General features: G+C 34.4%; 1 protein-coding gene across 1 annotated transcript; it reads left to right on the plus strand.

The window, feature by feature from the left end:
- Positions 1-4830: 4830 nt before the first annotated feature.
- LOC140147847 (dnaJ homolog subfamily B member 4-like) lies at positions 4831-15015 on the plus strand. Its single transcript, XM_072169615.1, has 2 exons — positions 4831-6170; positions 14532-15015. Exons 1-2 carry the CDS (start codon positions 5319-5321, stop codon positions 14757-14759), a joined length of 1080 nt encoding a protein of 359 aa, XP_072025716.1. The 5' UTR covers positions 4831-5318; the 3' UTR covers positions 14760-15015.
- Positions 15016-15406: the final 391 nt, after the last annotated feature.

Here is a 15406-nt window from a genome sequence, read left to right on the forward strand (position 1 = left end):
CAAGCATTTGCGCATGGGATTGATTCCAGCGCGAAATTCAAACTCAATTACCCAGTTATACCCTGCCAGTTATGACTGATTTTGTCAAAAATTTACGGAAAATTTATGTGTTGACAATAATTCTATTATTTCTAATATATATAGAAGGAACCAGCAACTTGAAGATTCCTCTAATTTCAAGCTTTATTGTGAAAATCAGACTTGCCGGGCAGCTTGCAAAGTACAGGAAGCAAGTCTTGTTTACACGTTTCCGAGTAAGATCACGTGACTGCGAACCCTGAGCTTACGTCACGAGCATTCCCAAGGTCATAGACGATTGATTTGGGTGCTTTTTGGGCGCCTTAAAAAAGACCAAAAATTCAATCATTTTTTTTTAATTTTTCAGCTTTATTGGCCATCAAAAAAAACGGAAAAAATAATTTTAATATCCTGACATCATAAGCTTTCCATTGATATATAACTTTATTTTCAATGAGGTTCACCTTTAATGAAATTACGTCATGAGCTATTATGCATGAATTGTTTGTTTGTTTGTTGACCTATATATATATATGTAGATTATTTTAAGAAATATTTTTACTTTATGTACTTTTTTTTTTTAAATATATTTTTTATTTGTTATTAATTCCTTTGTTGTGTAAAATTCATGTAATTACGTGTGCATGCTCAGGATGAGGATAGGGGTAAATTGGAACGCCTGGGTACAAACTTGAAACTTACTTGAAGAATAAAAAAAATGAAAAGAAAAAAAGAGGGGAGAGTGGGGTAAGTGGTTATGTTTTAATTTCTTCTCAGTGTAGCTAATGAGATATATTTTTAGCTGTGGGGCACATGCTGGGATAGGGGGTAAATTGGACACATAATTATTATATTCATGAACCTATCTGCAATATTTATATTTATGAGCATTTGGACATTATTATTATTATTATACCAGAAAACAAATAATACTATTATTATTTTCGTCTTTAAGCCTATATGCCTACATGAGTCGATGTTTGGTTACCCCTTCATGTAATTATACACGAAATTAGGGTTAGGGTTAGTTTAGGGTTAGGATTAGGGTTAGTTTAGGGTTAGGATTAGGGTTAGGATTAGCTTACACGAAATAATTACATGAAGGATCGACCCGATATTTCATATTTTCTTAGTTTAGGTAACCCCTTCCCCTCCCCCCTAAAAAACCCTACGAAATCAATAACCAAGCCATTCTAAAAGTTAGGCAAGTTAAATTTTGAGATTGTTGGTTTAACTTATTAATTTTGTTTTTGTTTGTATTTAAAATAAATCACTTCAAGAACCAGTGTCCCAAGTGGATTTTTTTTGTGGGGTAAGTGGGACACCATTAAATAATTGCCTCACTTCAAATTGGATCATGATTTTCTGCTATATTCGTGATATTAGGCTTGTAAAAAGCTTTCTTTTTTTGTGTTGATATTTAACAGTCCTCGAAGTAAACTTTATAAATCTAACGATACGCATATGTAGGGCCTACTTAATAGCTGGGATGAAAAGCCGAAGATTAATTTAAATTTTTGACTTTTCGTACAAAAGATATGGATCCCCCCCCCCAGACACCAAAAAATTTAGGTCTTTCGGGAAAAAATGTATTTTGGAATACTAGGATTAGGACAACTTTATTGGCTACTTCCATATAATTCATCAGAAGAGAACAAGGACATCATTGTTGTTGCAAATGCTCCTCAGAGGTGGGGTTTTCGGAGCTACGAACATTCAAAGTCAAGGGTCTTTCTTGGCTTTTATGGTTGATCGCCTAAAAAGAAAAAAAAAAAACAACAAAAAAAAACAGAAATGTGCGAATGAGCCGTTCTATTTTGGAAAAATCTCGTCACTGTTCCGTAGCGGCCAAGTTGGGTATATAAAAACTTGGCAACTAGCTTATTTTTGTTAATTTAGGTATGCTGAACTCGAACCTGTTGTCGGCTAAAAGTGCCAAGCAATATTTTGAAACTATGACCCTAAAAGACCTCTATTGACCCCATGTGTTGTCCGTATGGTCATTTGTGTTACCCCCCCCCCTCCCCGGGGGTCTATGTTGCCGATCAGGCTCTCCCAGCCTGAATCCATGCCTGGGGAATCCTATCATTTGGACTACCGCCCTCTCGTCAGCAAGTATTTTGTAGGCTGTTTTTCATAAACTCACAGCTCGACAGGGGGAGGATGATTTCGTGATCCTAGCAAGTTTTATGGCATTTTTTAGTAGATCTCCATCAATGTCCACGAAAAAAGCTTATTCCCAAAATTGTAATTGATTCCGATTTTGCGTTTGTGAGTTATGCATGATAATGTGTAATATACCGTACTGCTCAGGCCCGTAGCCAGGGGGGGTTCGAGGGGTTCGATCGAACCCCCTAAAATTTTGACACAAAAAAAGGAGAACATGGGAAATGTGGTTGAAATGGCCATTTTAGCACAAAAATTGTTATTTTTTTCGCGCTTCGCACGAATTATCCCAGTTAATTTTAGGATCAGATTAGCGGGACGATTGAAAAATCCCCCGACGCCCAGTTTATGTAGGTCTACAGGGTCGGATCCAGGAATTTTTGATAAAGGGGCGCCTTTTGGTCGACGACGAAAAAAATGTGTTAAAGGGGGTTACCCCCTCGAAAACTCAACGGTTTTGGCCCATTGTACATGTTTGCTGTTCATGGCCGAATTGGTTCCTTTTTTTTAAATTTCTTACAATTTTTGTATTTTTAAGTTACCGGCGCCCTTTGCTAGTCAAAAAATAGAGGGGACGCGCGCCGGCTGCGCCCCCCCTAAATCCGCCCCTGCCCCACTGTGGAAAATATAAATGACTTAATTTAATGCTATAAATACGGCAGAGTAATTATTTGGCTCTTTGTCTCATCTAGATTTGAAGATTTAAAAAAAATTATTTGGTGTGTAAAAAACGATAAACCGAGAAGATGAAAGGAGTGGTAGGCCTATAACATAGGAAAATAAGAAAATAATTGATATTATTTGTGATCTGATGACGTAACCGCGCTAATTTCCCTCTTTGCTATAGTATAATATATCCATATATTCCTGATAAAAATGTCATAATGATGCACCAAATACCTTCAATTGGGACTTCATTATTTTTTCAAAATTCTTCCAATTCTGAGGGGGCACATCCCCCTCAGACACCCCCTGCACCTGATGATTTGCAACTTTTTTCTTGTTTTAACCATGCTAATTTGCATCTTTGCTGTAATATATTGAACCCATGTAATGATAATAATGTAAAAATGGTGCACCAAATGCCTTCAATTGGGACTACATTTTCCAAAATACTTAGCTCAGACACCCTACGCCTGACGCTCTCTGCTATAATATAATTATTGAAACTATATAAGGTAAAAATAGTGCATCGCCTTTAATTGGGACTACATTTTTCAAAATAAATCAAATTCGAAGGGGGCACATCCCCGGCGCCTGTTTTGCAACTTTTTCTTGTTTTAACCGTGCTAATTTGCCTCTTTGCAATAATAAATTGCACAAGTGCACAAATATGATAATATTATTGTACCAGAAATGAATGACTTTTGAAAGTCAAAAGGTCTCATTTTGTTCTATTTTTTATTCTCTCAAAAATTCCAAAAAATAGGATAGGCCAAGGCCTAGCCTATAGATATTGAATCGGAAAATTTAACTAAATTTAACTTACTCTTTGGAGACCAGTCTCCCTTTTTTTGATCGAGCATGGGTACCTGGTCAGAAGTACCCCCTGGTCTCCTTGTCTCGGTCCAGGCCGGTTTGTGTTCCTCCGTCACTGTTTGTTAAGTGACGAAGGAGCACAAATCGGCTGGGACCGAGACTACTGGTCTCCGGGATTAGTATAAAATAATGAATAATTCAATTTACATAAGTATTAAGGGGTGGGGTATGGACGTTTGGACAGTATTTTTTGTGGGACATTAGAGCACATCAGACATATCGAATTACATTCTGAATACGAAGAATATCCTTCTGATATCAAATAATTTTGATTTTTTGAAATTCACAATGTAATACACATTATGGCAAATGATTAAAAATTGATATTTTTGATATTAAACAGTACTCGAAGTAAACTTTATAAATCTGATGATTTATACTTAAAGTGTATGTAGGTGAGATGAAAAGCCGACGATCAATTGAAAATTATGACCTTTCGTATTGAAGATATGGATTTTTTTCCCCAAACACCAAAAAAAATTAGGTCTTTTTGGGGAAAAATCCATATCTTCAATATGAAAAGTCAAAATTTTCAATTGATCGTCGGCTTTTCCTCCCAGCTACATACATTTTAAGAATATATCATTAGATTTATAAAATTTACTTCGAGGGCTGTTATATATCAAAATGTGAAAAATATCAAATTTTAATAATTTGTCATAAAATTTAGTATTATATCGTGAATTTCAAAAATAAAAATTATTTGAAATCAGAAAGACATTCTTCGTATTCAGAATGACATTCGATATATATGTCTGATGTGCTCTCATGTCCCACAAAAAATACTGTCGAAACGCTCAAAACGCTCATTCCAGAATATTATAGCCTATGATTTGATCTTATAATAAAATTATTGTTTATTTTTAATACTAGGAATATCTGGTTGTTATTTGATTTTGTTCCTAAAATAGTACTCCTCAACTGAGAAAACGTCACTGGACTGGGTTTGACGCGCGCGAGGGCCTCTGAATGGAGTATTTTGGGACACTCCCTAATTATCAATACACCTGCACCATAGACTGTGATTTCTTGGTGGTAATGTACATGTAACTTTGTAAAGTGACGTCAACACTTTGAAATTAGATAGCTTTCATTAGTCACTTCAGCCGGGCATTGGCATACTGGCTCACTGAACGTGGTGGCATTGGCATTTCTTGGTAGACTGGCAACATCACTTTCACACACGGGATGTCAGTCATTTGCTGGCTTCCATGAATCATGGATTATTATTGTCGGATTGACCAATTGTGAAGCATTTATAAAGCGATCATAGTGACCAGTTTTGTCAGATTTATGAACCAGTTGATCTGAGAACTTCATATAAGTTACAGCACTTTTGGAATCTACACACACACACAGTACTGAAGCGGGAACAAGCTTTACTGATGACCGAGCACTGATTTTGCCTATGGTAGTTACTTCGTGAAGCATTACATCCCATTACATATAGCCACAGTGTACAAGGTGAATGCAGCTCAACTGAAATTCTGCACAATCCAAAGTTATTGAACCAGTACTATTTATATAATAGTACTTCTATACCAATTCATTTTTTGTTTTCGAGTGACAGCAGGACAGCATTTTTTTAGCAAGGCATGACCATGGGAAAGGACTACTACAAGGTACTAGGCGTGAGCCGCAGTGCCACAGAAGATGAACTCAAAAAAGCGTACCGTAAACTAGCACTGAAATTCCATCCTGACAAAAACAAAGAAGCAGGAGCAGAGGAAAAATTTAAGGAAATTGCAGAGGCTTATGAAGTTTTGAGCGATAAGAAAAAGCGAGATATTTTTGATAAATTCGGTGAAGCTGGATTGAAAGGGCAAGCTCCTGGAGCAGGAGGTCACCCGGGCGGGCAACCAAATTTCACATGGCAGTATCATGGCGATCCAAATGCTACATTTACCACTTTCTTTGGCAACAGTAACCCATTCGATGGCATGTTCTTTAATTTTGGTAGACCTGGTTCTGGTGGTGGTGCAGGTCCGAGACAACATCATGTCTTCCACGGTGCAGAACCAATGGACATTGAGGATGATTTTAACTACATGCCTGGATTTGCTAACGGTCATGCCGGACCGCATCAAGGATTTCCCGGACATCAGCCACGGCAGGCAAATCGCCGGAAACGACAGGATGCGCCTGTTCATCATGACTTGAAAGTATCTTTGGAAGACATTTTCAAAGGATGTACAAAGAAGATGAAAATTTCACGGAGGGTTCTTAATCCAGATGGACGTACGACGAGAACGGAGGACAAAGTACTGGACATTAATGTGAAGCCTGGTTGGAAGGAAGGTACAAAGATCACATTTCCAAAAGAGGGTGATCAATTACCAAATACCATCCCTGCTGATATTGTGTTTACTCTCAAGAATAAGCCACATCCTACCTTCCATAGAGATGGATCACATTTAGTCTACAAAGCAAAAATAACACTGAAACAGGTAAGAAACAAATGAGTTGCTCAGTGCAAACAGGGCTCGAAATAAGGTGGGTCAGAGGGCCCATGGCTCTCACAATTTTGTGAGGGCCCTTATAAGAGCAGGACCCAATGGCTTGTGGATTATATCAGGGCCAGGCGTCAAGTACATACTTCTATAGCTTGATATGGATTATGGGCCTGCAAAAATTATGAGGACCCCAAAAATTCAAGATTAATGGCCCAAGTGGTACTCAGAAATTGTGGCTTATTTCGAGGCCTGTTTGCAAAGTAATGAATCTTTTGTCCAGCTATTTATGAATCGAATCAGCTTTTCTTTTAATAAGGGACAATCGGATTCTGTACAAATTATTGTGTCTATGAGATATAGTTCTACTCCACCAAATGATTAACAAGCATATATTTTGGTTCAAATTTGGTTCTAAGACAATGCAACTGCTGCAGTTAATGCCTTGAGTCTAGTGATGCCTTTAGTAAGAGTTTCCAATTCTTCCACATCTGATACTGTCCCAAATAGTGGACCACATTGACACCATGCTCCATGAGCAAACTGTCCACTGTGTCCAGCTATCAAGAACTTGTCAATAAGATTATTTAGGGACTATTCACAAACACTTGTTAGGGGGGCCTGATGGAGAGCCCCCCCCCCTTACAGAGCTCAACATTTTCAGGACCTTTTTGACATGGAAATTATGGATCAACCCATAGAAAAGCATATTTATAAACTCAATTTTCCCAGGAAAATTTGTGGTCATTTTAAAGGGCCCTCCTTAGGGTCAAAACTTTTAAGGGCCCCCTTTTTGCATCAGGCCCTCTAAAAGTGTTTGTGAATGGTCCCTTAGTAATGAAATTTGTATGGTTTTGGTACATCATATTGTGGTACATATATGCCAAAACACCCATTTCGTATACGAATCATTTGAACTTCCTTGTTTTCATCTATAACTTGGCTTTCTTAAGGGATCATATATTAATGTTTAGCGATGTTTTCACATATTTTATAGAGCTGAGAGTACACCAGACATCAAATTGCATTCAGAATAGGAAGAATGTCATTCTAATATCAAATAATTTAGATTTATTTTGTAATTTTCATGGAATGTTCTGGAAATTCTAGAAAATGCAAATAAACAATCATACGTAATGGAAACCAATCAAAAGAATGATCATGATTGCCCAGAAGTTTCTGGCAGAACATTCCATGTAGCATTCTGTTTGAGCCTGGTCCCATCAGGACCCAATCGTGTCTCCACATGGAACAAACAAACAAACCAATGGAGATAAATATCAAATTCAAAACAAGTGAAAATTAATGTCTAATGACAAAATACATTACTTTTAATGAATATTATGAAATATTTTGGGATGTTGATTTAAAGTAGAATTTTTTTATTTAAATTGATTTTTTTACAAGAACTGCTACACCCCATGATAAAGTCAAAAGAGACCAGTGGAATACTGGACATAGGCCTATGTGGAATCTTGTCAGGTATTTAGACAAATCGACACATGCTTTTGCAGGTGAAAATTTCAAAGAAAAAATTGAGTAAAATCATGGGAAAAAAAACCTGTGGAATTCTACACCTTGAGATGAATTTTTAGCAATAGATAAAATGACATCAAGCATTAGGAATGAAGTAAAACAGTCAATTTATGAAGAAATTAATTTACATTTATCAAAAATGGTCATACGAAATGAAAAATCAGTGATTTAAATCAGTGATTTTTGTGAAAAAAAAAATTCATTAAAAGTTATGTATTTTGTCATTAGACATTAATTTTCACTTGTTTTGATATTAATCTCTATTGATTTGTACAATGCTAGTATACAATCATACGTAATGGAAACCACAAGAATGATCATGATTGCCCCTTCTAGAATTTCCAGAACATTCCATGTCCAAACCAATGGAGATAAATATCAAAACCAGTGAAAATTAATGTCTAATGACAAAATACATAACTTTCAATGAATATGATGAAATATTTTGGGGCACATTTCCAGTATTAACACATGTTTGTCTAATTCAACAGTTTTTTATGATATCTTCAGGAATACACCGATTTGGAAAGTCTAATTTCAATATGTTAATGACTAGGGTCTTTCATTTGATATCAATTACATGATCATGATGATTTAAATAATAAAAGCATATACTACCAGTACCACATTGTATAAATGTCAGCAATTTCATAAGGAATTAGTCACATTTTCAAGAAACATTTATATGTTCTTTTTGCATGAATAATGCTTGAAACGGACGACATTTTATGTTGTATGTAAGTTTTAAAGAATTTAATTTTCCACATATATCGGGTCACCTTCCTTTAAAGAGAAAATGTGTTAGCATCAAAACATGTCAAAGTTAATTATTTAAATCACATGAAACAAGGCTATGCATCATGGAATGTTTAACTATCTATGCCATAACTAATACACAGGATGATGTTACAGTTTACTCATCGTAATTATACTTGGCGATGTTCTACAAATTATTTCCTGTTCATTTGATCCGTAGATTGTAAGAAGCTTTTTATGGATAACCATTTATATACCATGATGAAACCGAGGGATGATGTACTGTCAACTGATGATGATCTCATCAGAACAGAAGAATATTAAATCATCAAATTAGGGCATTTACATTAAACATAAACATTGATTGAGTTTTGTTCCAAAAGGCGCTAACTCCAAAGGCTGTTTTGTGTAAAATTTATTTGAAGATATTCCTAAGAGTAGCAGTAACCTTGCCAATCTAATGTCATTGTACCACTAGAATAGTAATAACAATTTTTTGGTTATCTTTACCAAAATAATTCCAAAGCTCTTTAACCTCCCACGAGTGAAGAAGAAAATACCGTAATAAATATCAACAATTTTTTTTTGTTCCAAAAGGAGCTAAATCCAATGGCAGCCATTTTTAAATTTTGCATTGTGGAATTTTGGGGGACAAAATGATTTTGAAAATAGATAGAAAATAAACTAGAGCTACAAACATATCCATTCCAATCGTTAAATGTCATTTAAACTTAAAATGTTAAAAATATACCAGAAAATGTGACATAAGGCAGCTAATGGATTTAGCGCCTTTTGGAAACATTATTGATGCACCATATTTTGTCCATAGTCCCAAGTCACTTTCAGGAGGGGGCACATATTAAAACAATGAAATAAAGAGTATAAATTGGGAATTTATATAAACACTAAAACTATGTATATATCAAAAGTCAAAATCATGATTTATAATAGCTTGCTATAGGGTTTAGATGTGTAATTTTGTAAATCAATGTTTTAACCTAAGGCCCTTCACAATTGATACTTAGTTTCCTGTTTCATGGTTGAAAACAAGGGATGAGGTGACTTTTAATTATTAATTATCTATTATTTTCTTTATTTTAAAGCAAATGGTTGCAACCTACATCAACCCGTTTTGACAAGGAACATGCATTTAATTATTTTACAACTATGTTTGATTTTATACATTAGTAATGGTACAGTATGTTCTTTGTTTATTCATCATTATAGTTGATATGATCAAAGTCAGAAAGTAGCAAATGTGAGTCATTAAAAGTTATTTTAAACGGGAAAATCCAAAATATAAATAAAATAATTAAATATTTTGGAATTCTCTACTTTGGACACGGGCAGGAAACAGGAAACTAAGAATCAATTGTAAAGGGCCTAAAATACAAGTTTTTTTTCAGTGAAATGTGCAAATATTTTCTAAACGTTTTACAGTGAACTGTGCTGGGGGGTGCTGAGTCCCATGGGCATGTTACTGGGTGCTTTAAATGTATAAGATATAGATGAGTTGACCTCAATGTTTGTCAACAAAGGCAAGGGACTGGTATATCGATATGCTTGAGTGAATCCCATGCAACCACTACACTGTTCAATGGCCTTATTGTGCTGTGGTTTTTTTAAAAACACGAGCCCTGAACAAAATATGATGAGCGCGCATACTGCCAGGCAAAAAACAATGGAAATTGTGATGATGCGTACGCATACTGTCAGGCATTGACGTCAGAAGTCAACTCGTCTATAAATAGCGTATATCTTAATGCTGACCCATTTCATGTAATCCAAGTTATTTTAAAAATTCCTATAAATAGCTAGGATAAATTACTTTGGTTAATGTGTCAATTAATGCATTAGACTGATTAGATTTCATTTATTATTGTATTATAATCTTTTCACTCATTAATTTATTACTTGGTGTAATTGAAAGTACACTGCAGTTCAAATATCGGCAGCAATTATAATTGATAGGAAATCCCCCCAGATTAAACAGATTAACATGATCATTGAACCCAAGTGTTTATAAGATGACAGAATAGACAAGTTAGACCTCCATCAATTAAAGCTAATTTCTGATTATGATTTTAATTTATAGAATTAACTTGTATTTCCATTGTTTAGCCAAACTGTCCATGTACATAATTTATTATTCCCTGAACTTATCCTTAAATTAGTATAAGGTTTCTGGGCAATTGAAAGTAAATTCTTAGTTTCCTCTTCATCTTCTGTCTATATAATTATTTTACTTTTTTGACTTTGAAAAGGTCATTTTTCTGAAGATATTATGATTGAATTATACACACTTTGCATATTTTGAGCTCTCAAAATGTCACATATTTCCTCATGGTCATAGTAGTGTAGCCAAGTTAATTTTGACATTTAACAGTCTTTGTAGTAAACTTGATAAATCTAATGAAATGTACTTCAAGTGTATGTAGCTGGGATGAAAAGCTGTCCATCGTGTGAAAATTTTGACCTTCCCATTGAAGATACAGGCCTACATTTTTATTAATTTTTAGGTCTTGGGGGGATGTATATCTTCAATACAAAAGGTCAAAATTTTCAAATGATGGACGCCTTTTCATCCCAGCTACATACATTTGAAGTACATATCATTAGATTTTAAAAGTTTACTTCAAGGGCTGTCAAAATGTCAAAAATGTAATTTTTTAATAATTTACCATAAAATTTGTATTATATCACAAAATTCAAAAAATCATAATTATAAGAAGGACATTCCTCATATTCAAAATGCAATTTGGTGTGTCTGATGTGCTCTCAGGTCCCACATAATAGACATAAGTATGTGAAACATCTCTATTTGAGCCCTGTATGAGAGTTTTTAGTACCGAGCAAGAGAGAGACATCACAAGATAGCACACCAATTAAGTTAATTTCATGCACACCAAAATAGGCAAGTTATAAAAGTGATAGGCAAAAAAGCAAACTTTGAAAACTTGAAAATTTTGGATACAAGGTATCGGTAGGACTACTTCAAAGCACAGGCTTAGCATGTTAAGTATTGGGATTTATTGTATGAAAGAATATATTAACATTACTTCTAACTACTTCTAAAGTAAGTTGAGTACATGCTTACCATGCTTAGTAAATTGGGATTTATTGTATTTAAAGATTTTCAAATTAGCATTGCTTTAATGAACTTGTGGAGACTTGTATCATGAAGAATTTCATTAAGGTGTGAACTTCCAACGACCTGGCTGGCTACATGTCTAGTACACATTTCTTTTATCTTGTCTCTAGTACCACCCTCCTATGTCTGTACAGTAAAGGATGCAATAGCCAGGGCTGCTGTTTGTGTTTGTTATAGGTTGCGGAATTCTGCTCTCAACAATTAACAAATATTACAGAGTAGCAGCCTGAGGTAGTCGGGCTACAAGTGCATTGCATCATGCTGTCAGCTGCAATCGCTGCATATACATGTACATCAGGGTAGATGGATATATGAAGTTTTGAACTAATCACAGCGTTGCATTCCATGAACCATTTTACAGTGATGTGCCCAGGGAGGGGGTTACCTAAATAAAATTTAGGTGTGATGCTCATCAGTTTAAAATAAATTGGGCCATGGAATGGATTTGAGGACATTTGAGTCTCCGAAACTTAAATGGGACCTTGTTGGCGAAAATCTCTCAAAATTAAGTGCTTGGGGCTCAAATTTTAGGATATTTCTGTGGAGGAAAATTTAACCAAAATTCTCTGTAACTTCAAATGGGGGCGTCAGGAATGGGAAAAGAGGGTGGCGCTTACCCGTAGCGCAAGGTATATACAGTGTCGTTTGCATATTCTTGGCACTATTCATTCAGCCACTCATCCCATGTTTTGAGATTCATTATCATTATGCATATGCATTACCGCCCTTTTAAGCTCTTTTAATATCTTTGATGAAACATGTTAATGGCAGCTTTAAATCTTGATTGATTTAGACGACCGGCCGGCCCGGGCCAGGCAGACAAGATCTTCAGCTGTTTTATGAGTATGTCTACATACAGTGTTCTGTATCAGATGACTTCTTGCTCCTCCCTGCTGATCTTTAGATATCAGGCGACATCGTCATCGTATTAAGATGGAATAACGAACAGCCCAGGCTACAAAGTGATCAAATATTATTAATCAATGTGAAGTTTATATCCACTTGAGCCATGGCAGTCACTAAGACTGGCAGCTACTGAGTTGCTGATGCAAGTCTTTGTAAAACAATAAGTAAAATAAAAATGTAGGGCCTTCATTGAACTTATTCCATACTGTCAGTGCATGCTTTTATACATGTATATCTATTTTTGAACATCCTGACTAGTTGTCACCTAGCACCTGTCATAACCGCTCTTGTTTTTATGTAACATGATCTATAAAATAACAATCAAACTGTGGTCCTGACCCTTTTAAAGGCAACTTTTTTTAAATACTAAAAATATAATTTTGTTGTGGCAAATCCCTTGTATAAAGCAGGTTTAACTCAACTGTCCCTTATTATTGGAAATTATTCCATTTACCCCACATAAGTACTTTGACAATGTTACCATATATAAAAATGTTTTTCATTTGCATTTATAAACTTACTAATTATATGAATATGCAAAGAGTGTGAACTTTCAAAATATTTTAAAATTAGATAAGTTTGTTGAATTGGATTGATATGTTAGGGTTTTCTATTAGTGTGTATTAAAATTGATGGTAGTACATGTGTTTACAATGTTTTTCATTTGCATAATTAATCAAAATGAAAACTTATTATTTAAATTATGTAAATATGCAAAATTGTTAACTTTCAAAATATTTTAAAATATAAACTTGTTGAATTGGATCTATGTTCGGATTTTGTATTAATAGCGGTTATTGAATTTCCAGCATTATGAATACAAAAGGAATACATATAGCACATGTGTTTGCATTTAAATTAAGTCTAGGAAATGGTAACATAACTTATTGCATTACGTGTGATTATGAGCTATTATGCTACAGTGCAGTCTAGCCAGATTCCAAATTTACAAATATATGTAGACATATTGCTATAGTTGTTACCTTACGCACTCGATCACTAGTAACGCTAGTTTTCATTTGAACAATGGAGTTAGATTTTTTCAATTGTGCTAGCTTGGGCAGGTCGTTCTACACCAAAGATTGGTAACAATAGAGTTATATTTATGTAAATATAGGTAGGCAAGGTCAATGCTAAATCTAAACCTGGGTGGGATTTGTATGTAATTTGTTAAATATGTCGCATGATTCATATGGCATAATTGACTATTTAGGAAATGTTTAAAGAAAATGTTTGTTTGTTTGTTTCTTTAATCGTGGTACATACGGGGCACACACTTGGGTCTGTGGGAAGTACATAGCAAAATGACTCTAGCTTAGCCTATGAAATAGAATGTACAGGTATTCTAAAAATCACAAATTGCAACACTGCAAAGATATCCAAATTATAAAAAAATGATTTTGTATCTTGAAAATAACCTTCTTTACAATCAAACAAATTTAAATTGATTAATAATAATTCTTCAATAAATATGTAAAAGAAAATTTAATAGATAAATAAATAAATTATAAAAAAAACAATAGTGAAAAACATATATGATCATCTTACATATCACAATTCTAATCTATACCATTTTCTGAAGTGTTCATTAAAATGACTAAAAATGGGATGAAAATTGACAAATTTAGATGAAAATTTGGCATGGTTCCCCCCAAGACTAGCTATTCCACTGGTTTCATGCATGCATCTATGCGTCTGTAAGCATTTGCATGTGTACATCAGTGCTTTGAGTGAACACTAGCAATATTTGAATCTTGAAACTTCTGGGGTTTTCCCTCTGGAATGTACATTATACAGGAAGGCAATTAATCACACAAGAAAATAAAGTGGAGATACATGATTATGAAGATTCTGATAATTTTTATTATATCTTCTTTATTATCTTTAAATATCAGTTTCCAAAACTACTACTATGTTTTCATGTGATGAGTCTTATATGTGCTTATAAACATGATAAATACCTGTTTCTAATTCTTACCTTTCTTTGTTTTTTTGCTTATTTTCTCCAGGCTCTATGTGGAACTTCTCTCACCGTACCAACAATCGATGGTCGTAAATTAAAAGTACCAATGACAGACATCATCAAACCGAATACAGAGAAGAGGATATCAGGAGAGGGTCTACCGCATCCCAAAACACCAGCCAGACGGGGAGAACTTGTCATCAAATTTGATATCAGTTTTCCCGATAGACTGACTAAAACAACCAAGGAAGTGCTCTCGGATACCTTACCATGAAAACATTATTTTTTTATAATTCTAAAGACAATATTTAAGTAGTTGTATACTTTATATATATATATATGAGTTGGTAATGTTAGTACCTTGATGCTTTAACTCAAAAGGAATATCATAGTCACAATTCTATTAAAAAACCCAAAGCCAAGATATTTTTTGCAAGGGTTGTGGGTTTGCAAAATGTGGACCTTCTTTGAGGGAAATGTTTTGCTTATCAATGCCATTTGAAAATGTCCAGCAGCTATTTGATGTTTTTTTAACATATAGGAAAGTTTTCTTTTACAATTATTCTAAGCATATTTTAATTAAGATTTGGGTATTTGTTGCAGCCCTGTAACCCCCTGGTTATGGACCTGTGTGGATATTTTGTGTTTCATTTTATTTTACACCCGGAATTTTCAGCATCATTAAGGGCTCTGCTAGCAACGTTTGGACAGTATTTTTTGTGGGACGTGAGAGCACATCAGACATTTATTGTATTGTATTCTGAATATGAAGAATGTTCTTCTGATATCAAATAATTTGTATTTTTGAAATTGGCAATATAATACTCAGTTTATGACAAATTATTATAAATTGATATTTTAGATATTTTATAGTCCTCGGATTAAACTTTATAAATCTAATGATATGTACTTAAAGTGTAT

The sequence above is a fragment of the Amphiura filiformis genome, chromosome 1, assembly GCF_039555335.1.
Source record: "Amphiura filiformis chromosome 1, Afil_fr2py, whole genome shotgun sequence".
NCBI lineage: Eukaryota > Metazoa > Echinodermata > Ophiuroidea > Amphilepidida > Amphiuridae > Amphiura > Amphiura filiformis.

What these genes read in the sequence shown, in the direction of transcription:
- LOC140147847 (XM_072169615.1), top strand. Translation starts at nt 5,319, where the DNA reads ATGACCATGGGAAAGGACTACTACAAGGTACTAGGCGTGAGCCGCAGT. An exon ending in CAAAAATAACACTGAAACAG is followed by an intron (nt 6,171 to 14,531) that starts GTAAGAAACAAA and finishes TATTTTCTCCAG; the next exon opens with GCTCTATGTGGAACTTCTCT.